This window comes from Amyelois transitella, chromosome 10 (genome assembly GCF_032362555.1).
Source record: "Amyelois transitella isolate CPQ chromosome 10, ilAmyTran1.1, whole genome shotgun sequence".
Classification (NCBI taxonomy): Eukaryota; Metazoa; Arthropoda; class Insecta; order Lepidoptera; family Pyralidae; genus Amyelois; species Amyelois transitella.
The window spans coordinates 2,266,133-2,292,125 of NC_083513.1; the positions used below are offsets into that span (position 1 = coordinate 2,266,133).

At 32.7% G+C, this 25,993-nt stretch overlaps 1 protein-coding gene across 1 annotated transcript; it reads left to right on the plus strand.

Annotated features, from left to right (window-relative positions):
- Window positions 1-4,233: 4,233 nt before the first annotated feature.
- Window positions 4,234-5,926, plus strand: LOC106130130 (uncharacterized; the record flags this gene model as incomplete). Its single annotated transcript, XM_013328900.2, has 2 exons — window positions 4,234-4,500; window positions 5,088-5,926. Coding segments are annotated over 2 exons (357 nt in total), but the record flags the coding sequence as incomplete, so codon positions are not given.
- Window positions 5,927-25,993: the final 20,067 nt, after the last annotated feature.

The window sequence follows — 25,993 nt, forward strand, 5'->3', positions numbered from 1 at the left end:
TGCGTATGTTATAATTTTTGTGCAAAGAATAGAATACCCTTAGGTATTCTATTCTTTTTATAATACCTATATCTATGGAAAAATAGCGTGAAATATGTCATCAATAAAGGAGAACCTATCACAAACGTCGTCTGTGATAGGTGTTTCTTATACATTTCCCCAAATGGAAAATGTAGACTTTGTGTCTAAATTATTGTCATTTGCCGCGATCCCTGCATTCTTGCTTCTTCCATATTCACCAATCATATCATGCAAATAGCCGGCTCATTTATGGTTAGGTACACCTTATAGATAGAAATAGAGGTGACACCTTACATAACGAAGAAAAATAAAATTTTGTCTATAAAAATGGTGTTTGTTTATATCATGGTAAACGAAATTATCAACTTTTATTAGAGGCACAATCAAATTTGTATCTTATTACGTTTTATTTAATATTTTGAAATTTCCAGACCGTGTTATATGTATCTTGTATGTTTTTTTTTATGTATTTAGGAACCTTTAAATATGCATGTTCCCTTTATCGCACCAACCACTAAAGTTTTTCTGTTTAGTCAGCTGGTAGACTAGTGGAGAATGCCAAACGGCATTTTATCCGCTTTTTGCACATTTTATTCAATGCAATAAAGTTTTAAATAAATATATGTGTCTATTTAACGTTTTCTTTCCAGTGAATTTCATCACTTTGTCAGGTGGTAAGCAGTTGGTGATGCACAAAAAATTTTCATTCAACAAACACTACGCCAACAAAAAGGGCACTAGATGGCGTTGTTCGAAGTACCTTTCCAAAAACTGTAAAACGACTATATTTCAGTACAATGATGGTACATTTTCTGTAAGTCCAGAAGAACACACGCACAAACATAATGAATATTATTTTGCAAATAAATCGGGGTATTATGTCAGAATAACAAAATAATTTTTATTACAGAATGTTGTGTGATTTTATTTTGAACTCGAACCTTACTTGTGAAACATTTAAACACTATTAACTTTTAATAGCTTCACAAAGCGCTTAGCAAACGTCTGAGAGAGGTAACAGGTGACGCTCGCGCGGGCAGCTTTCTTGCGCAGCGTATTGCAATTGCAATACATAGTATGCGTATGCTGCCTGCGTGATGGGAAGGGTTCCCCCCTTCCTAGGGGGTCAAAATTTAAATAACAATCTTTTAAGTCTATAATTTAGAAGATTTTTTTTTTATTATTATTAAATAATATTCGGTAGAACTTAAGTTATGTTTTAGTTCGGCAAAACAATAATTTGGCCATTAAATGGCGTTTCTTGTCATTAACATTTGTTCACTTTAGCATGAATAGTTTTGACAAAGAATTTAATACAGATTTTACTTTCGTAGATGATGTTTTACACGTATCGATTAGGTATTTTTCAATAAGCCTTAACAAAAATAAAGGATATTCACGAGTTTCTTATAAGTAAATATATTTATGTTAATGTATTAAATGATGCTAATTAGAAACATTGATTTTACGATCCAAATACGCAGGACGAAGTAAATGCTCTGGGTGACGCTTATTACGACTATAATAAATCCATCTTTTTCCTTTAACACCCTCTAGGAAACAAAAGTCAATTACCTGTTTTAAAACCCCATTGAACAATCTAAGTGGTCTAGCTATAATTCCTACTGGTAGTTTTACACAGCTTTTAAAAAGATCCTGCAAATGTTGTCAATTTTGCATAAATTGAAGCTTAATCGTATTTATTACATTTGAAATTGCTTATTGTTTTGTTTGATTGTGGCGTATCATTGGAATTAGACAACGCATTAATTTTAGGTATACATTTGTATTCCAGCAACATATATCACGACAACTGACGGAAAATCTTTACTCATGCTGAATAACTATACTTTCTGTCGCCATCATAAGGTAAAGGACGGTCAGAGATGGCAGTGTGTAAAGCGGGGTTGCAATGCCTACATTACAGTCACCCACTCTGGACACATAGCCAAACTAGTAGAGAATCATAACCACGAACCTAGGAAGTACTATATTAATAAGGACGGTTATTATATAAAATTGTAAAAATATTAGAAAATTGGACGGCGTATCAGATAAGAAGAAAATAAATCGAGTTCAACGATTTATTATTTTTATATATTGGCAATGGCAGAATAAATTATAAAATTATCTGTAATTTTACTCGTATAACTCAAAGATGAAATGTTTTTGTTAAATAACTTTCTAAAGTAAAATCTTATGAAAAATATTTTGTAAGCCACCAAATTTTGATACATAAATCCAAGAGCCAGATCTAACGATAAACGAATCTTCTTCACTTGTTCTTATAGGATCTAATATATTGTGTTTTATTGCGTTGGAACCAACTGACGCAAAAAATACGTTCATTCCATACCAGTCATAACCATACGACAGTGGAAATGTGTCCACTAAAATGACTTCTAAGTTTAAAACCGAGGACGAACATTATGTAAGTGGTTTTAAATTTATTTATATTTCAGTGGAAATGATCAGAACAGAAGCCGGGAAAACCCTAGCTATGTTGAATGACTACACTTACTTCAGACACTACAGTCTCAAAAACGGCCACCGATGGCAATGCACCAGACATTTCTCGAGGAACTGTGGCGCTTTTCTGGTATTGAGCACGGATGGGCACATATTGAAGCGAATGGATACACATACTCATGAACCTTTGAGATATTTCCGTAGTTCGGACGGGTCGTATGTCAGAGTTTGAGTGTGTTCCCACTGTCACAATTGGATCGTTTTTAACTTAATGAATGTAGTTAATATTATTGTTTATTTTAATGAAATACAAGTTTTTGTTATCGTGAACATCGAATATAAGCAAAATAATTATTTAAATTGTGTATTAATTATCCTTGTCTAGACAACGAGCATTGGCCGCAACATAAAATTTTAATATTTTACCTGACACCAGTGTTGGCGAATTACACGATAGGAAAACGTTAGGTTAAAGATGATTAATTCATTAACACGACTCCTCACATATGCAGAATGGTAAAATGGATTATTAACTTTGAAAAAATAATGATATAAATATAATTTATTTTAGCAAACTTTATTAGAACAAGAAAAGGAACTACTTTGGTGATGCACGAAAAATTTACTTACTTCAAAGAAACAAGTTACTCCAACAAAATCGCGTCTCGGTGGAAATGCTCCAGGCATACCTCAAGGAAGTGTAACGCATACCTAATGGTGAATGATCAGGGAATGATCGTCAAAATATTCGGTGAACACAAGCATGACCCTATCAACTACCGCAAGCTGGCTGATGGCACATACATCAAACTCTAAAATGCTCAATGACATGATCGAACAATTTTCATTAATATTAAGCTTCCTTGATTATTTTTCACTAAGTAGTTATGTACATACATACATCAAATCACGCCTCTTTCCCGGAAGGGTAGGCAGAGACTTCATCTTTCCACTTGCCACGATCTCTGCATACTTCCTTCGCTTCATCCACATTCATTTGGGAACTCTTGACCTGACCCTTTGCCAGGACGTCCTTAATTTGATCAAGATACGTTCGTCTAGGCCTTCCCATCTTCCATTCCTTCTCCTTGTATATCTGCTTAGTCAACCTGCTTTCATTCATCCTCTCCACATGACCAAACCATCTTAACATACCCTTTTCAATTCCTGTAACTACATCTTCTTTCACATCACAACATTCCCTTATCACGCTGTTCTTTTTTTCACGCCCATCATACTCCTTAACGCTCTTATTTCCACTGCATTTAAAAAAAATATTACATAAGTAGTTATGTAATAATTTCAAATATTAATGTAAATATACAATGTTATACTGATGTACTTGTAACATTTTGAATTTGGCTAAATATATATTTTATAGTCAAATATATTCTTATACATGTGCTAATTGGAATTTACAATACATTGATGATGATATCGACTATGTTCGTTTATTATAAATTTTCGCATGTGTTAGCATATTTCATCCCTAATATTTCTTCATATTTTCAAAGATGACCTGCTTTTTTAATATTGTGTTATAAATACGCGCTTATATATTTTTTTTATTATAAAGCAAAGCCCGGCTTCTGTCCCTATGTCTGTATATGTATGTATGTATGCTAAGATCTCTAAAACTACACCACGAATTTTGATACAGTTTTTTAACAGTAAATATTAATATAATATTCTTGACGCAAATAAAATTAAAAAAAAATGGGAATATTGTCGCCTACTATGTAATCGCTTGTGTTTCTAATATTTTCGAAATTTCCAGTCCTTCAAGTAAAAGGTCGGAATGGGAAAGATCTGTTGATTCTCAATGGTTATACCTATTATAAGCACAAGTTACTCAGAGATGGGTACCGCTGGAGCTGCACCCAAATGGGTTCCAGGTCTTGTCGGGGCTTCCTCCATGTGACCAAGAAAATGATCGTTGCTAAGGCCCTCACGGAACATACACACCCGCCTTCGAGATACTTCTTGGAGACTCTCAGAAAAACTTTTGCGGTGAGTTTGACTTTGTTTTAATGCTTTTTACTACATACATGCTCTTGAGAAGAAGACGTGAAGAGACGTGCTCTTTTCATTTCGTCGTCGTATCCTAAAATAGGGAAATTTGATAGGGTATATAACACACAACTAAAAGCCCCGAATAAGAAAAGGTGCGCTATTAGAGAGGAAACGCGAGGGCAGCGCATTCCTCTTATGATTCGGCTCGTATAACGGGAAGGTTGGTAGAGCCATGCGTGGTGGTGGTATTTATGGTAATTTTATTTGTGTGAAATATGTAAAACAGCAGCTAGCCAAAGCCTTTAAACTCATCAACTGACTGGTGTACATTATCTGAAATATTTATAAACAAATGGAATACAGCCAACTTAATAGTCTCTGAAATATGAAATAGGAAATATGCAGAGATCGTGGCAAGTGGAAAGAGGTAGTCTCTGCCGACCCCTCCGGGAAAGAGGCGTGATTTTATGTATGTATGTATGTAATAGTCTCTGCACTTGGGCAAAATGTAAATACATTCTGAATAAAATGTTTTATTAAACTCTAGTTAAAAGTTAATTATATGGCATTCTTCTTTGTTTTAGGTATCAGCTGATTCCTTTGGGTCCAATCAGGCTCTTAACCCATTCGCAATGAAGATATCTGATGTTCATGGCGGCGTAAACTTTAAATAAATTCTGTGCCTGTACAAAGATTAAGCGATGAGTCATGACTTGAACTAGTCTTTTTTGTACGTTGGGCTCAGGAGATGGCTGTGTCTCCTCGCCCTGATTGGTATATGGGAGGTGGCCCAGGTATCTCTTGAGCCGTGTGTACTAAAGTTATTAACTCATCTTTTTGTCTTTTGTCTTATGTTTATAGCAGAATAGTTGTATAGATTCACGTTTATTTCTGTATACGATGATATTATTATAAATTAAAAGTATAGCTTAAACTAGTTATAAATCTTAGAGAGTTTAAGTCATTAAAGATTTTAGTAATACTTTGCATATTAATATTGAAAAAAAATTGTCATTTAGTCGTAAATTCTAGCGTTTCTCTCATCTTGACATGTTCCCAGGTGCATCTCCGTCACTGGGCTTCGGGGCGTGGGGTTCGTTTTCCGCAAATCCATTATATTATAAATATGTCTCACTATATTTTCTAAAAACTTTCACGACCGATTGACAATTTTATTGATACGAAACCAGTAGACAAATCGTGTGATAAAATATTTGTGCAAATTATATAACAATGTTAAAATATGTATATATTGTGTTACAGCTTATGAAACTTGTGTTATAATTAAGTGTATTCTCTGAAATGCCATATCTGATTCTTGTTAGTTGCAGATTCTGATCTCTGTTAGTTGCAGTAGAAAAAAAAAAAAAAAGTATTATTTCAACGATTGGAATGAACGAAGTAAATTGTTCAACCTTATGTACTTATTGAGTCTTTTATATATTTCTTTTTTGTGATAATTTCAGCATATATAATTTTATGTGATATTACGTAATATACTGTAAAAAGTCTATAAATCACTTATAAAATATAATACACAATGGCTTTCTATTATTCACTAATATTCCTGAAGAATTTTTTTTACCCATTTTCATTTATTGCCTATTTTTTATATGTTTTCAAAATTTAACAGTTGTTGTTTTTTTTTGTATTTATTTTTATACATTACCTTTTGGTTGATGTCCAAAACATATTTCTAGATTCATATATTTTGAATATCCAGAATTTGTTTTGGATATTCATCTTATCATTCATTTGCCTCTTGTGTTATTTTGTTTTATTTTACTTTAATTTTAATACAAGGTTTCAAATCAATCTCACACAAACAAAATTTCTTCTTCGCAGTTGAATTTTACTTGCGTCCCAGTGGACGAATCAATCTGCGCCTGAACAACTTCACCTTCTACAAACATCTCAAAGCCAGAACAAACGCTTTTCGCTGGAGCTGCACCGCCTACGGTTCCAAGTGGAAGTGCAAAGCCCATCTGATCATCACTGACAAACTAGAAGTACTCAAAGCCAACGTCAATCACAGCCATCCGCCTGCTAAAAAGAAAATTGATTACAAAATGAAACTAGAGAAAAGAATTCAACCAATTAACAACGTCGAAGAAAGAGATAATATAATTCACAATAAAGAAAATGGCCTCGGGTTCATTAACGACGCTTATCATTCTCCACTTCATGACTATTTGGTGGCTCATAGCGTATTCACCAACTACTAGTTAAGTCGCAATGAAAATTAATATAGAATATGTTCTATGAATCGATAAAAGAATAACACAGAGGATCGCACTCATTTGAATTAAAAAAAAATATTAATGAAATCGTTTGGTGGACACAATTGTCTGAATGTGCACACACTTTTTTTTGATTGTGTCTGGAATACGTAATTGGAGCAAAATTATTTGCATTGGAGTTAAAACAGTTTTGATTATAATTAGTTCTATGATTTTTCGTAATTATCTTCTTATTCATACGCTCGCAGGTAAAAGATAAAAGCAAACCCTACTGGCCAAAGAATAACTCAATCTCAATATTAATGAGCTTTCAAAGTAATTTACTACGAAAAACTGAAATAGTATAGTCATATCAATTTATAGTGCCTACAATTTTGTACTTATAATGATTGTAATTTTTTTAATAAAATAATTGGATTATTCCACTTTGATCACATGGATGATGTCACCTGGGTGATCAAAAATGTGGAGTCAAATCTTGTTGATTTTGATCACCTAGGAAATGAAGTGGAATAATCCAAATAATTGCAATAGTTAATTAACGTATTTTGTAGTTTTATCATCTTGCCATATTTTGATATCTTTGAAGCGTCGTATGTTAGCACTAGTTCTGTCACGCCGTAGGCATTTTATAACTTGTAGTATTACTATTTAGTCATTATATACACATAGTCACCAAATATGCAAATTAAATGGCAAAACGTTTAAACATATTTTAACGAAGTCGACATAATTATTAATATACAAGTAGGTTTGAAAGATTTCAATTTGTTTAGTGGGAGTAACAGTATTTCCTTTTTAATTTACGACATAAATTCTGACTGAAAACTAATCTTATTTTAGTAACGCTCTGAAGTCAAATTTTACTTAAAGGTGACAAATTTATAAGAATGTTACTGATTAAATCTCGGATCTCTATTTTTGAATTGCATCACAATCTTTAAATTGAAAGTGCCTTTGTAGTGTCTTATTTAATTTAGGATTAAGTTTTGTACTCTAGGTCTTAGATGAATCTTTCTACTTATTAAAAATTTGGTGTTATTCCCGACGAGGAAATGGTGGCCATCTCAATATTTTTGGAAAGAGGTTTTTTTCTTGTTTGATTTTTAAAATTTAAGCTGTAGTTAAGCTTACATGTCAGCAGACATTTTGTACTTTACACTGTTCAGTGCGCGATGATATGTCGTCGCACCTGCCATAGTGCGGGGGCTGGTATTGATAATCGAATCGGCAGTTCTTTTTTTTTGCTACATCTTGTGAAGTACGAGAAATAACAACGACTGACATTGTTTTACCATGTGTGTGATATTAAACAGCATTTTATCCAGTATTATGTATTGTGATTAGTTTATTAAGATTAGAGTAAGCTATATTAAGACTGCATGCTTTTTGTGATAATTAAAAATCTCGTGTATTGGATCTCATTTTTTCGACCTCGAATATGTGAATTCGTATTTGAAATGACTGTGTTTACACTAACGAAAATATTCCTACATGACTTGTATTCTTGTGGTTTGTTTAATTTTACTTTTTTTTTATCCATTAAACGTAATAAAATGAAATTGTTGTTTTCATCGTACTGTACGTAATGAGTTTCAGTAGTGGATGGGATAGATTACATCATCATGTTCCTTCCTCCACAGTTTACAAAATTTCAATGGAACATTTAAGAGGAAACCAATAGGACATTCCAAGTCCGTGTCGCAGACAAAAGTCAAGCCACAGCTCCTGTTCTCGAATCTGTCAGTGTTTAAATTTTTTCGATACCTGTTATTTACGACCTTGTTACAGTAATGTTGAAATTGTATCCTTAGGGTGTTACTATAGAACCTGTGTCAACTTAATTACCTGTTGGATTGGCGGCGTTGTTACAGGTTGTCCCTGTTCTATTTCAGACCTATACGTTCGTAAGCGTATGCAAGCGAAAAATTTCTTCTAATGAGCTAGATGAAATCGATGATCCGACTGAAACCACGACCTTTAGCATTGTCGTGTAAGTAATATCAATTCAGTGGGTGAATAGGTCACTTTGTTACTTAAAAGTACCTAATTTATTTATGGTTTACAGATCTAACGAAGTAGGAACAGATTTGGAAAATAGAAAGCTGTTACCGCTTGTATATTTACAATTTTGCAAATGTCTAAAACACTGTTGATGATATGTGTATCATATACTTCTATCAATTTTAAATGAAATAAATTTAAAACGTTAGGTATCTTAATTAATTGTATTACCGCTTGTATATTTACAATTTTACAAATGTCTAAAACACTGTTGATGATGTGTATAATATACTTCTATCAATTTTAAATGAAATAAATTTAAAACGTTAGGTATCTTAATTAATTGTCTATCAATGTGTACAAATAAATACGGAACGAGTACAATAAAACTCGAATAAAAAAGAATTCTTGCAAATGAGTTTAATATCTGTGAAATCACTAGTCAAATATTATATTGATGTTTTACTAACTATTAGTTTTATTCTCATATTTTTATTGATTTACAAAAAAAAACCTGAATTCTTTAATAATATTCCATACTGCACTGTTAAATTTTAGCACAACTAGTATAAACGACTAAGGCAGATAAATAAAAGAAATATCATAGTTTGTATAAAGATAAAGATATTTTAAACGATTTATTTACTCCATCATGTTTTCCATCAGGTCCGATGGAATCTGGTTTAATAGAAATGTTGAACGGAAGACGCTTGTATCTCTACCGCGGTTACACGTATTACAAAAGAGGTGCCGTTAAAAAGGGACAAGCTTATAGATGGGCCTGCAGTAAATCCACGATTTGCCCCGCGTATTTGCATCTAGACGATGACCTCAATGTTGTGGGATTCTCGAGGACAGATCATAAACATCCACCCTCGAAATATTTTAAGACCAGCCAAGGCAAATATACTAGAATCTAAAATGAAAATCCATTCCAGCAACTCTCAGATATTAAGTCCATTTTAAAATTTTTACTAGATGTTTTGTCTCAGTGTTTTATTAATAAATTAGTGTTTTATGAATCAGTATAACATATTTAGGATTAAGAAAAATAGTTATTCTTTTTTCTTCTCTTATGTCATTGCGTCCTTTTTATCAATATTAAGTAATTAGTAGAAATAAACATGCTTATGGTGAAATAAATGTATTCAATAAAGTATAAAATAAGTGAGACATTTTTTAAATTAATATATAATGTTATTTTTGATACTTTCGGTCTTATCTTCTTTCTTACTTCCTCTTAAACCTTGATCAGTCTTCTTCCTCTACAAATACTATAATGTTTTCCTATCTTTGTCTCTATTTCATCCAATTGTATGAACGTATGATATTTTCACTGTTTTTATTCCTCGTTTGAATTCAGTAGCTTATGTTTAAGGTAACAGAAGACCCTCATCAAAGTAAAAAGGAAACAGTAGTAGCAAAACCCTTTTTAACCGCCTTCAAACAAACCTTCTCATTTTGAACTGTATGTATATTTGTCCATGATTATCTCGCGTTTTGCTGAACCGATTTTAATGCGGTTTTCAGGAAAGTGTTTGTTACACTTAAGATTTTAGAAAATTAACCGACTTCAAAAGAGTTGTATATCGATTGGAGCCGCTTCTCTTTTTACAAAAGTTATTCTTGGATTACTTTTTATTTTATTGTAGCATAATTTCCTTCGCCGTTTTGTTCGCATTTGTTCCATATGTACTTATGAAAAAAATCATGAAGATCGGTTCAGTAGCTTAGCTGTGAAAAGATAGCAAACGTACTTTCACTTTATAATATATGTTGGGATTAATAAAAAAATAATGTGGGATAATGATAAAAAGTCGCGTTATGTCTCGCTTTGTGCGAACTAACCCTAAACGGACATGACCTAAAAATACCTTAACGGTTTATTGTTTTGCAGGAAAACTAATCGAGTTTATAAATGGTAAAACATTTCTAATGTTTGATCAATACTACTTTTACAAGAGAGGTGAAATTAAAAAGTATTCAGCAAGAAGATGGGAATGCGTTAAGAGGACTTGTTCAGCTTATATACATACGGACGAAAATATGGCAGTACTCGTGACATCGAAAATCATACACAGCCATGATCCACCATCATTGATGATGACTCAGGATGGGAAATATTTCCGAATCTAACATTTAATACACGTCTGTATCTCTTGCGGGGTTGACAGAGTCTTGAATGACTGATAGACTACGTTCAGCTATTTGACTTAAATTTTAACTCAAATAGTGACAGGTTGCTAGCCCATCGCCTAAAAGAGGAATTCCAAGTTTATAAGCCTATCCCTTGATCGCCTTTTACAACATCCATGGGAAAGCGACAGAGTGGTCCTATTCTTTTAATTGTGTTATTACTAAACGAATTTAACTGTGATTGTGTCAGGGTAATTTTAAGGAGGCCTGTGAATGTTTGAACCTCATATAAAAAAATTTGTCTGTCAGTTAGCTTAGAACTAGAAAGTTTTCTCAGTTACCAGTACCTAATCGAAAATTAACAAGTAAAAAATATCAGACGTCAGTTTGAACTAACCGACTGAAAAATAAAACAGATTGAGTTTTGTGTATAATAATAAATTGTTATATTTTCATGTTTATACATATACTTAATACTGTTACATTGGTTTAATAAATTGTATATATAAAATTTCTGCTTTTACAATTTACATTTATACATAAAATCACGCCTCTTTCCCCGAGGGGTAGGCAGAGACTACCTCTTTCCACTTGCCTTGATCTTAATTTTTACAAATTACTCATTTAATTTTGTCAAACCTGTAAGCGCGTGCTTGTTTAAACACTTATTATTGCACAATAAAATAGGAAAGGTTGCGTATTTTGGAAGTGATATCTGCTGTTAAAATTACTAACCCAATAAAATTTCAGTTAACATATTCATGACGTCACGAGGCAAGGAGAGGCTGGTATACCACAACTTCACGTACTATAAGCAGAGCAGAACAAGAAATGGTTTCCGCTGGGGTTGTACCAAGAACCGCTGGCACAAATGCAAGGCATATCTACACTTGGCTGATGATATGACAATTGTCAGAAGCAATATGGATCATACTCATAGCCCGTTCGGCACACCAGCGCGTAAAAGACAAGATGAGACTTCATAAAAACGTAGAGCGACCAAGTGTTTGACTGAACTGAGTGAGGAGTTTAGAGGTGTTGAAGGATTAGCAAATGAATTTTGTAAATAGTATGGAATCATAATTTTTTTTATATTCAAAGAAGCGGTGTGTATATATTTATTCATCATAATTGTTGTGTTCTATCGGAATCACTTGAAAAGTTGTATGCGAGATTGAAAGCGCAAAAACTTAATGGGAATAGCAATAAACTAATACAAAAAGTTTGTACTTAGCCATAGTTATGTAATTGTAGATTAATAATCCGGTTGGTAATATTTTAAGAGTTATATAATATAGCGTATAAGCGTTTAAAATTCAAAACTGTATAATAAGAAAAACAGAAAATTATGTGTTCGTACTTAACAGAATTCGGTTATGAGAAGACATTTATCATTCCTGAGAATTGAATTCCAGTATAATATGATTTCGTTAGAATTTTTAACATTTTAGGATTAAGCTTGAGCAATAAATTACAAAATAACACGTCATATTTACACACGTGTGTGATAATTTGCAAAGAGTGGCTTTATAAATTTTAAGGTAAAGATTGAGATTATAATTGTAAGTCTCTATGCTCGTTTTCACCAACGAGTCCATAACTCGCCCAAAACCTTAGTTTTATTTAGGAGGCTCATACTCATAGTCCGTTAATCCAGTAATACTTATATAACCTAAGCTTGGAGCCTTAATCAGATACATGCTTAATTAATTTTCTTTTCACCACTCTAGGTGTTTTCTGTTAGGGGATTCCCCAGTTAAGTGACGTTTTGTAAAGAGCTTTACGAGTATCTTTGAAAATATCAAATAATGTTTAAAACTAATTATAAGGGCAAATATTGTGAAAGGCGTTGGTGAAAACGAGCATACTCTATCAGAAGTTCAGATCAGATCGATTTGGTAACCTAAAATTCACCTAAAATTAATATTACACTAACGTAATTCCTATATCGACTGAATAAATACCATCAATATGAAATCTAGTCAGTTCTGCAACAATTTTATCAGCAAAACTATTTAGATCTTATTAAAAAGAGAGGATAATTGAAATAGCAGATTATTTGGACTTGTTTTATACATATAGTATTAATAAGTTTTAGTACAGAAAGCAAAATAAGCCAAAGCACATGATCTCATTTTTGTAGTTTTTAGGTAATAATAAAAAAAAAAAAACCTTTCGAAAGAAATAGTGCAGAATGTAACTAGTCTAATATTTTGATGAACAAAAGTAAAGATATTGCACTGCCCAGTATAAAAAGCGTAAACAAGCTTATTTAAAATAAGTAGTTTGAGTATTGCTATTAAATTAATTATTTGACTGGACTTTAAAAGGTCTGAAAGTCGGTTTGATGGCTTTAAGTGGGTATAATCTAGTCCCAGAAAAGTCGCGTAATTAGGTTTAAGTAGAAAATTTTGTTACTTTTGCACGTTCTCGATGTATATACATATAGTAAGTTTTGAAGAGTACAAGTACCGACTTTACAATTGAGTATTTCTAGTCTTGAGATGTATTTATCATTTTAATTAATTTCTAGTCAAAGAGACTATTATGTGGTCATTTTTATGTGTTAGTTAATTATCAAACTCAACAAACTTTTACTAATTTTAAACATTCGCGTTGCATTAAACTATTTAAAAATTATACAGGCACCTATTAACCGCACGTACCGTAGGTATCTACATGTAATCTCGGACGTCTCTTATCATATTACAATGATCAATAGCAACCGATTGATGTCACATGCGCGTTTAATACATGATTTTTTTTATAAACCGATCTCTTTGTCTGTATATGTGGTAAAAGATGACTATAGAGTAAAATACTCAAAGGGAGTACACAAAAACTTCACAGTGAAAACATTTAAAAGCATTTAAAGTATTAATAACTTTGTTGAAAGGAAATCTCACAGTTCTACAGTCACTACTAAGATATTACTTAGATAACGAAGTCAATAAGTATTTGTTTTATATTTCAATTTCTTATCCAATGATTTATCTACTTCATATGTGTGAAAAACAAATTATTTTCTTATTATTAAAATATATGCAATAAAAATAACACCAAAAAAATTTTTTTTTATTCCATATCTCAATGTCATGAAAATGGAATGTTATATTCGCTTTTGTTTTGGTATTTGATACTGTCGTTTTATTTGAAATGGGCACATATTGTGTACAATAAAATATTGACGAGTTTCCACCAAGAGATTATGGTAGATGAGGTATGTTAATCTTTTATTTATCCGATATGAGTTAGGTTACCTTGCAAGAGTTGCGGAGGGCAGATGGGAGTCGCTTTGTGACCTGACTAACCCAATCGAGGATCATGGTAAAGGCGCACCCCGGGCTCCGCTCCAGAAAGGTGAGGATGTAACCGGGACTAGCACTAGGAGGAAGAAGGAGGTATGTTAATCCTTATATGGAATATATTTAATATAACTGTTTTATTATTCTTCCTACCGTGTCGATTCTAGCAGATGATATTTGCAAAGTCCAGTATGATGCCATCAACATGGCATCATCAGAGACATCATACAGGTCCTTCAGTGTCCAGAAAATGATTTTACATTAAATCTATTGTAAAACGAATTTGTTATTTCAGAATTGAACATGTTTGATGATTCAAGTATTAACCCAAATTCTGAAGTGGAATTCATAAGTTCGAGGCGAGGTGGTACATTGATGTTGTACGGTGGACGTCGTTTTCACCGTAAGAAAACTTATAAAAATGGCCATTCGTTTTGGCAATGTGGAAATCGAGGATGTAAAGGCAACATCACTCTTAATCCTCACAACGAAATAACAATGTTTAAACCTCATGAACCTAACTGCCAAAGTTATATTCTTTTTTCTGAAAAGTTATAAATATCAGGCAGATGTGTATGCGCATTGTTTTGTGACGAAAGTTCTGCGCCACAAATGCGAAAATTCTGAATTGCCCAAACAAAACTTTCTTTTGATTGGAGCATAAATCCAACCTCACCTGTCGCGCGGTTTCCCAGGCATTACAGCCAGCTTGGCGGAAGGTCTTCCTTTTAATGGCGCTCGAGCCAAAAGCATCCAAAGTTAGAATACTTTGTAGATGCTGAATATGTGAACAGAACAATTACTGAATTTTAACTGGTTTTTATTAAAGATTATAAGTTTGTTTTTTAATCAAAATGTTTATTTATTTTATGTCAAACTGGAGGTGGTCTGGACTTGGAAGTAATAATCCCGAAAAACACCTTCCACTCTTATGTTTGGTAGGGTCATTATGTTAGTTCCTTACATTTCACCCTGTCTCAGTACAGTATGTTCTCTGCAGATAAGTACATTAGATTAAAAAAATAACAAGGTTAATAAAATACTATGACGAATTCATCTGTGTGTAATTTGTAACGATTCGTGCAATTTTCTTAAATTGACTCTTGGGTCAGTTCAATTAAGTGACGTCAATCTACCTGACAGTACCTAAGCAAGATGAGGTCTAAAGTGGTACACGCTTTCTCAAAGAATGCTTATTTAATATTGCATTGAATGCCCCTTATTTCGGGAAAAATACGCGGGAAGGGAATTCCAGATTTAATCAGTTCGCATTATAAAAGACTAGCTGTGCCCGCAACTTCGTCCGCGCGGAATAGTTATTTTGGGTATCATTGAAGCCCTCAAGGATAAATAATTTTTCCCGTTTTTTCACATATTCCATTTTTTCTTTGTTCCTTATAGTTGCATCGTGATGTTATATAGCCTAAAGCCTTCCTCGATAAATGGTCTTTTCAACGCACTCAAAAAGATTTTTTTCAATTCGAACCAGTAGTTCCCGAGATTAGCGCGTTCAAACAAACAAACTCTTCAGATTTATAATATTAGTATATGTAGGTTTAGCGAATCGAGAGGTGCGTAGGTATATATATTTACCAAACTTTTACTAGTTTATTAGTAATTATACTTATACCTTTCAGAAATAGCTGAATTCATAACTTTAACTAAGGGAACAAGATTGCTTATTCATCAGAGATACTCATTCTTCAAAAGTGGCCATATTAGAAATCAAGGTTCGCGGTATTCTTGCTCCTCCTCAATGGGAGGGTGTCGAGCATATGCCCATGTTTCAGCCGAAGGATTTATTTTAAAGGTCTCTGGAATACATAACCATAAACCACCGAATTATTTAAAAACTAAGGCAGGGACGTACATAAAGGTTTGATTTGACGAAAATTGCCTACAAATACAATACCAGCTGATTGATATCTCATTGCTCGTTTAATATTGTAGGATAAAATTTCCTGATATTTATAAAAGCAAAGTAGTAAGAGATAATACTCGTAAAACATTCAGTAACTGTAGTTGAGGTACGAATAGGTAAATAAAATTTTTCACATTAATAATTTGTTTTTTTTTAACGACTAAAACTTTCGTGACACGAATAAAATAAAGCTAATTAAATTGTACACAAGACAAACAGACTGCAGGACAGTTTCAGTAAGCTTTATTTATTATCAAACAAAGCAAAATGCAATGAAGATTGATGTTAGGCCTGACTGATCACTTAAAAATGAAAAAGAAACCTTGAAGTAATAAAGACAAAATTTAAGAGAGACAAATTGCATAATCTTACAAACGGAAGACTTCCTTTCCAAGTACATTCTTCCAATAAATCATGGTGAAATTAAGAAATTAATAACAAAACGAATGATATGACCATAACTGATTTCAAACTTTCGCTTTGCATTGTACAATTTTTAAAATTATCATTTTCATATTTGTTTATTGGAACTGATAGTCAACGCAGATATAAGATGGATCGTGATAAAAACCTCCGTGCCGAACATGCGTACCTACCACAACGCTGATACAATGCGCCGGTACAGTGTGGACAATAAAACATTTGTAGACCCACCTTAAGAATTATCATTGGCAGACCCTGATTGAAATGTGACAAATTGAAGTTATAAGAGAAGATAGCGATTGTAATTTATAGTTATATGATGCAAATTCTGAAGACTGCGTGTTATTGTTGCCTTAATACTAACAGGTAAAACATTACCTGTACAATGTGTAAACTAAGAATAATGTTAAATTTTATTAATAATGTTAAATAAAAATTATTTTATTGATAAACAAACTTCGCTATTTGTTTTTCTACCAATAAACTTGTGTGTCATAAATACCAAAAGATATTGTTGTGGAAAATATGAAGCATTAAATATTTAAGTTTATAGTGTAAATGAAAAAACCTTAATGTAAGACAAGTGACTCATGCCTATTTAATTTCAGGTTATTACGTAAGCACTTTCAAAGGAGCAAGGTTGTTCATCCTCAATGGATACACTTACAGCAAGAGGGGGAACATAGGTTTTGGTGGAGTAAGACTGGGCTGCTCCAATACCGCTTCGAGGAAATGCAAGGCTTACATACACCTTTCTCATGATAACTACATACTTAAGTCTTACACCGTACATAATCATCCGCCACCGCAGTTCCACATAACCAAATCTGGATATTATGTCAAGAAATTCCCAGAGTTCAACTACATTCAAAGCAAATAAAGTCAAGTTTGGTTTGGTACAGTGAACAGCACATCAATCTTCCATGCGGTTGACTGCACATATCATAATGACGAAAGGTAAAGGGTCTACATAATTTTACACATAGCTAGTCCAGTGGATAATAAAACTTGAAAAATAAATCTAATATAATTTTTCAAACATATTTCAAGTAAAAATAAAAATATGTCTTCCAGATAAAATAAATTAAAACAAATAATTATTGTACAAATTCATTGAAAAATTGTGCCTTAAAATTTGTGATAGTAAGTACATGTAAACGATAGATCTGAAGCTAAATGTGCCTCGATTTGTTGGTACATAATGTTGTGTATGAAATTATAGAATAGTGTACAAGTAATCTTAATTTTATCGTCATTCCTTTCTCTATCTCCGTAGTAAGGCACGCTCGACGCCGTTTTTATCGCGCGGTAAACTATCGTTGTCCCGATACACATCATAATAAAAAGCGAAACAGCCATAGTTTTTTGCGCGATAAAAAAGGCTTTATCCTTTTATCATTGAGCACTTAACCAGTTATCCCTGCGAGCAAGTGGTTTAGTTACGATACATTAACTTCTGCCTATGAAATGGTAAAAATGGGACCTTATTAGTAAGCCACCGCTGTCTGTCTGTCCGTCAGTCTGTCACCATGCTGTATCTCATAAACCGTGATAGCTAGGAAGCTGAAATTTTGACAAATTATTTATTTGCGTTGCCACTTTAACAATAATAACTAAAAATTAAATATATATTAAGTAGGTGTAGCGGGACCGATGGATTGAGTTTGACCGTCACAATATACGTTTACCAACTCCTGTAACTCAAAGGACCTGATCGTCGGCACAGAAAAGACAATTTGACGAATAACTCGGTCATCCTTATTCCACTTTTCCAAACCAGACGCTTTAAAATCTGTTAAACAACTACCCTTAAATAGGTTGAACAGCCACGCTGACGCCACCCATCCTGTCTAACCCTTTTTCACTCAGCGAGCGTCCATTTATCCCAACACAAGCACTCGAATCCTGATAGAAATATTTCAGTGCTCGTTTCAAGGCACTGCTCACTCTCACTGTCATACTATACTACATACCTATATTGTTATTTCTTTCGTCTTGTCTATATCTTAAGATACTGTATAAAATTGTTATAGGTTGATAATAAGTACATTATTATATTAAAGTGATATTTACCATTGCCAATTTTGTTTTTTATTTGAAAACACCTATTTTATTACCTATGATTTATTACTAACACAACGTTTTGCCTTAAGCAGATCCGGAACATAACATGAGAATATTGTTGTATTTTTATAATATATTATTTACAAAAAGCTTTAAACAAAAGAAATCAAATTGCATGATAATTGAATTGTTGGCATTTTATTCTTTTTATATATTTATGTACATCAAGGAAAATAAGGATAAAATAAAACTCAATGTCATGTTACTATTTAAATCTCAATTTAATCAGTAAGCCAAGCAGCTAAAGCATTCGAAACTTTATTGCACAAAAACATTACTAAGAGGCGGACTTAATGCTGTTTTTCATTCTGTACCAGTCTATCAGCTGACTAAAAAACTTTAACATGGTGGTGTGATAAAGTGCACATGCATGCTACAAGAGATTGTTGGCTTCGTTTACCGCGAGTCAAGTAGATTTTCGCGTTAAAATGTAACAAACATACTCTTAAATATCTGCAGTTTAATATGCATGCACCAAACAAAAAGGTCATTCACTACACAAGGTTATTCATACACACAAACTGAGTAAAGCCTGTTTCATCAAAAAATCTATAAGTAGAAAGGTTAAAAGAAAACATTTTATTCGTCACTCGGTGACCACGGATCATTGTAACATGATTCAAATAGTCTGAAATAAAATAAAGGTTCTTTACGTGCCTACCTGTATTATATATAAATAAAAAGCTTTATTTTTCCTTAATAATATTGTCCAAGAATCAAATATACTCACCTCCACCAAAACGACATCTATATATATATATATATGTGTTTTAATTTATAAAGTTTATTTTACAGACATACAAATTATAACGCTTGTGAACGGGAAAAGCTTGCTCATGATAAATAAGTATACTTTCCACAAAATAAGTGCAATCAAGTATGCTGGGGGATTCAGATGGCAGTGTTCAGCTCGGAAGACGTCCCGGTGCAAGGCTTTTGTGGTGCTTGACGAAAATGATGAAATCATCTTCAAGGCTTCGTTGAATCATCCACATGATCCGCCATTGTATCGAGCTTTAGATAGCGGTTATTATGTGAAGATTTAAAAGTGTTGAAAGGTGTGAAATAAAACTTGTTTGTGTTTACACAATGCGTTTGATTAAAAATAACGAAACTTACTAATATTATAAATTCGAAATTTTGTAAGGATTTGGTGATATATTTTGTGTGTTTGTTACTGTTTCACGAAAAAACTACTAAACGGAATTTCATGAAACCTTGCAGTTATATGGTTTATGCATAACAAGTTTATATATTTAGAGATTTAAGGCGCTAGTAACATCTAGTTCATTAATGAGTTGTTTGTGTTCAATTACTTCGTAGGACTGTTGGAGTGGGGGCTCAATTTTCTAGCTGTGAACCGTAAGTCGTTAACTACTGTTTATGTACAGTGACGGTTACTTTACCACTTATATTGCAATGATGTACCATTTTGGTTGATAAAAGTTTGTTTTTTCAGTTTTCTCTGAACGAAAATTCTATTGTAAAAATAGTTTGGTACAATCTATGTTACGGCTTTAAGAAAATGTGGCTAATATTATTTCGTCAAAATTCCATTGTATGTTAAATTAGAATGACATTAATTTTTTTTTATTATATTCCACACTAAATGAAAATTACTGGATTCTAAGAGAGGCAAATATATCTTAAATTAGCGAAATAATCAAATTGTTCGTTGATTTTAGAAATCCCGTTTCAATTCGTGAAATTAGCCGGGGGTAGAAAATTGTTAATGGTCAACGGGTATCCGTTTCACAAAAGTGAACTTATGAAAATGGGATGAGGTGGCGGTGCTCGTCAAGACAACAAAAGTGCAATGCTCAAGTCACCGTCTCGACCAATGAGAAGTTGATCGTTAGAGCTAAATTAAAACACACTGCTCACAGGATCTTACAGATCAGACCCTCGAGTGATGGAACGTATTATAAGTATTTGTAATTTTTAACCATTTAAGCTTTCAACATGTGGAGTTTATATTATACTAACTCTGTCAATCAATTTTCTCGATGTAATACGTTATGCATGTTATGATGCACGGAATGGCTTATAGCAAAGACGTGCATATTATTTAACAGGGTAGGTAAATTCACGATTCTTAAACATGGTTGGGTTTGTCTTCCCCTGCAAGGGATATAGATGTGACTGTGTGTGTGCGTTAAACATATATAACGATTAAATTCACTTGATTTTAAAAATGACATAACTATAAATGTTCTTCGTTTCATTACCGCCGTTCTAAACAGATCTCTAGACGAATTTATTTAAACTGAAGATGCCAAAAAAAGTGGGTTGAATATTTTCCGAAAACGTATACGAATCAAAACCAAGCGAAATAATAAGTCCTCCCCGAGACATATTAGAATAAAAAGATCCTTAATGTGGAACCCTTCAGAATGCTAACCGTTATTGTCTCACGGCTTTTAAATTATTAGCATTACACAACAACTTACCATACATTCAGAAGAACATATTCATTCTTATAATTGAACATTTACCTAGAAACCTAGCTAAAAGTAGTTGCACTAAATGGCTCATATTAAAATATTTAATAAAAATTAATAAATATAAAGGTACCTGATTGAAATGAATTGAAAAATCGTACATTTGTCAGGACGAACTTTTTACACGTGCATTAGAGCATTTATATAACTTATGATTCATTGCAGTTTTTCCGGAATTTCTCACAACTAAAAGAGGCCAGAAAAAGCTGTATTACAATGGTTACACCTTTATAAAAAGCAATATGGCCGGAAAAAAAACATATTGGAGATGCTCTCGACGCCCAATTAAGTGTAAATCAACCACTATGACTATAGATGTAAAAGGGAAAACCATATTTTGCAGAAAGCCGGGAGAACACAATCATCCGAGAGAAGAAAACGAAAAAGAAGTTAATATATTCAAGAAAAAAATAAAATGTACAACTACTTTGGAAATGCACACAAATGATATATTGCACAAGTGTTTAAATGACTGCCCACCAGAAGTAGTAACGGCATTGCATAACAATCAATCACATAAGGCATTGAGAGGAATAATACAAAGACAAAAAGCAAAACTTCTTCAATCACACGTTTCTATTACAAGTATCTAATTCGATTGCTCATGCATAATCGATACCCTAAAATGACGATGATATTAATGTCAAAATCGTATTGAGATTAAGGTAAGGTGATACCAAAAAAGGTGGAGTTACAAATACTTAGGTACACAATTTCTTCCGAATCATTCGCCAGATCCTTTACGGGGAGATGTAGATTTGTTTAGAGAAAAATTGAAGAATGCGACAGTGTTAGATTTATCCACAAACGAGATATTAGGGAATGTTAAGAAGATTGTTCAGATGTTCTTCATTCTACAAGACAAAAAGCGAAACTAGAGAATATGTCAACGCTTTTTGTTTTTTGAGGATATTAAGTTATTAAAATGTGTAAAGATTTTATAAGTTAAGACTCTCCACTGCCTTTTGACCATGCTCAGTCGCGGGGAAGTTTACACCGTCATTTACCATAGCGATCCCGGAGCTTCTGCGATTCCAGGGTCACTACCTCTGAAACATGACTTTCCTTTCGGCTGCCTGCGGTGGAAAGCAACCCCCCGTTCTGATCCTCCTCATCACGACGACATCAAATCGCTTAGGGGGCTGACAATCACAACTATCAATTATAAAATTTGTATTTCTCTTCACAATTTAACTGGAATATTAATAAAATATTTTTTTATATTTCGTGAGGCAAGGGGCTTGCGGTTCTTCACGCTCCTCCCCCTCTGACTCAGCCTGTGATAATGATGAACATGATCCACAGGATTTTAGGAAATTGACCTTATTGAATAAATGATTGTTAATAATTGTTCGACTTTTTCTTATATTTATACTCAAATGTTTTTTTAAGTACACGCGTTGCAAGGGTTGCAACTAGTGGTGTAATGGGTACCTACTTTTTCGTCTTCCCTTCGAATAATTACAACTTCAAGTTTTTCATTAAATATATTCAGCATGTTATCTTCCTTTTCTTACAGTTCTCCCAGAATTCATACCATCCGCAAGAGGTTGCAAAAAACTTTGCCACGATGGATATACATTTAAATTGAACAGAAAATTTGGTAACAAAACCTATTGGTCTTGTAGTCGTTCACGAAGTTACAACTGTAAAGCGTCCGCAATAACAATAAAGAAAGGTGGAAGTTCAATATTTGGCAAAATTCCTTCTGATCACACTCACGCGCCAGATCCTTTTCGAAAACAGGTGGAATTGTTTAGAAAAAAATTGAAGGACACAACGGTATTAGATTTATCAACCAATGAAATTTTAGAGAAGTGTTTGGAGGAATGTTCAGATGTTCTACTTTCAGCGTTACCGCCGATGCAATCATTAAGACAAATAATACAGAGACAAAAAGTGAAATTGAATAAAATGTCATCCTTGTTTGTATCTTGCGCTGACAATAAATAAATATATACGGGACAAATTACATAAATCGAGTTAGCATCGAAGTAAGTTCGAGACTTGTTCTACGAGATATTAACTCAAAGATACTATATTTTATATAATTATTCTAAAAACAAATTTTCTTATTCGTGATACTACATAATCATATTATGTGTTGTACAAGATGAAAAAAAAAATACATGCTGTAATAATATTATTGCCGTTACTTTGAAAGATAAGGAAAAGGTGTTTAAAAACATTTTACGTGCCAAGTGTAACTCTTACTATTGTTTTGCTATTTAATAATCGATGTTCAAATTATTTAGAGAGTAATAATATTAAAAATATTTGGTTCTCAAAATTTTATAAATATGTATGTCAGACATTTTTACAATTCTAAAATTGACATCATATCATACTCGTATTAATGAAAAGATTTTCTTTCAGAAGTTAAGGAGCGCGTTGTTGGGGGTATTTTTAAGTCGACAAGCGGAATAAATTATTTGATGTATAATGATTACATCTTCAAAGAAGGTAAGAGGACGTTATTGAAAGGTGAATTCAAGTCAGTGCGTTTCGTATGTTCCATACCTCTGGGGAAAAAGTGCCCTGCATTCGTGGAATTGGACGAATCGAATCAAGTTGTGGGAAGTTTCACTGACCACAATCATCGGTCGACACCATCTGAAGCACTTAAATCTCTAAAAGAAGTAATGGAAAAGAATATACGTAATCTGAAGAAGAGTCCTCGAAAGAATATTCCTAAGATATAATTATATGAATGAAGAAGTTTTCCCACAAATGTAGTCAGAGACTATGTATTTCTACTTGTAAACGTAAGATAACTCTTGCTTCCTATAAACTCATTACTTTTTATTGTTTCTCGACGAAGAGGGGTTTTTCTGACATATCCCTCTTTTAAAGACATCCGCCATCTTGCCCTTAAACCTCGACGTGGTCGGCCCGGCTTCTTTAGAATTTTTTTCATTTCTTAGAAAGGTTTTCATACTTAAAATAATCTTTTATACATTATGCGACCGAATATTCTTGAAGCCATTAGCTTTAGGTGTACGTTTCTAACTACCAATAGCTACATACTCTTCAATGGTGAACTTATTATTGACTAAAAATAAGTGTGTTTACTATAAGAATGTGTTACATCGTACATAAGGTAAATTCTATGTTGATTAATGTATCAGTTTCTCCCGCGACTTCGTGTGCGTGGATTGTTGTAGATATTATATTAATGTTGTTATACACCTCAGGTTCTTAGTACATAAGATGAATTAATTTTTAATCAATTCTTAAAATTTTTGGGTGTCGAGCATGCCAACGCTTAGTTACTATACTTTATACTATACTTTATATATCGGTTTTATCATAAGTACTAAGGCAATTGCGTCATTTACAGTTAAAAAACCTGATGAACAAGATATTTACTAAGAACATTAGAGTTTGATTTTTTAAATATAAAAACAATATTGGACATTTGTTGTTATAAATTATTACAGTTTCTGTTTTTCTTTGATCAAAATGTTTGTTTTTTTTTTTTGTTTTTACATATAATTAAAAATAATAATTAAATATTATTTTTAATGTAAATGTAAAAAGGTAAAAAAAAGTTTTGCAATTTAGGTTTCAGCTTGTTAATAAATATAATTGTAATTACTGTGTAAAGTTTCTCATTTTTCATAATGGTGATAAGATTCAGGATAGTGACAGTTGCTAGCCCATCACCTAAAAAATGATTTCCAAGTTTATAAGTGTATTTTTTTTATTTATATATTTATGCACATAAAATAAAATAATAATAAAAGTTAAAATAAAGAGAAGTTCAGTACAGGGGCACTACTTATTTCAGGAGTAATTTCTTCCAGCAGGCCCTCGAAGTGTATTTAATAGCTGACGTGTTATTTCTACACATTGAAGTGCACCTTTTACTTTACAGTGAAGAAGAGGTTAAAGACTTTTGTGATAGTGAAACAGAAATATGAATAAACCTTATTGCTTTCTTAAAAATAGATAGTGTGTCACCTCTTCTAAACGCGTCAATGATGGCGTTTAGAGCATAGATTAACTATATGTTAAATCACACTTTAAATTTTTTTTACAAAAGTAACAAATCTCTGAATTAAAAAAAGTCTTTCATTAAGTGGTAAAGACTTTCAAAATTTACAAGTAGTCAACCATTCCCTTTGTTTTACTGTGGACCATGGAAGCCAACACGTGTTTAGCCGATTTATAATATAAGTGCTACGACGACTTTATCAAATTAGGCATAGAAAGATACCCAACTTCAATAAACTGTGCGTGGTATGGATATATACACATTTTACCTGCATAAAATCACGCCTCCTCCGAGGGGTACCTCAATCACTTTTCACTAATCACGATACCTGATGATTCTGTCGCTTCATCCTCATTTATGACTCGTTTAAGTCATAAATGAGAATACATTTATTATTTATTTTATATGCAATAAAAAGAGTTATTCGAAATCGTCATTTTATGTTCCTTGCTTATGTTATTTTCTGCTTCCAGCTCAACTAATAGAAATGGTTTCTGGGAAGACGTACATTCATCACCAGGGTTACACGTTCTTCTATCGTTACCAAGTAAAGCAGGGCTACAAGTGGGTGTGCACCAACTTCCCTAGATGTAAAGCTAATGTTTGTGTCGACGAGAAGTTGGTGATACTAGAAAGTTTTTTGAGTCATAACCATGTGAAGAAAGACCTTCATATGTGCTCTAATGGCAAATATGTGAAAACATAAATTTGTAAGATAATATCTAATGTATACAAAATATGATAGTTATGGAAAATAACGGATAACAGTGGTACCTATATGTATGTTATGTCTAAGCATTAAAAAATAGTAGAATTTTTAGATAAATATAGAAGACGAA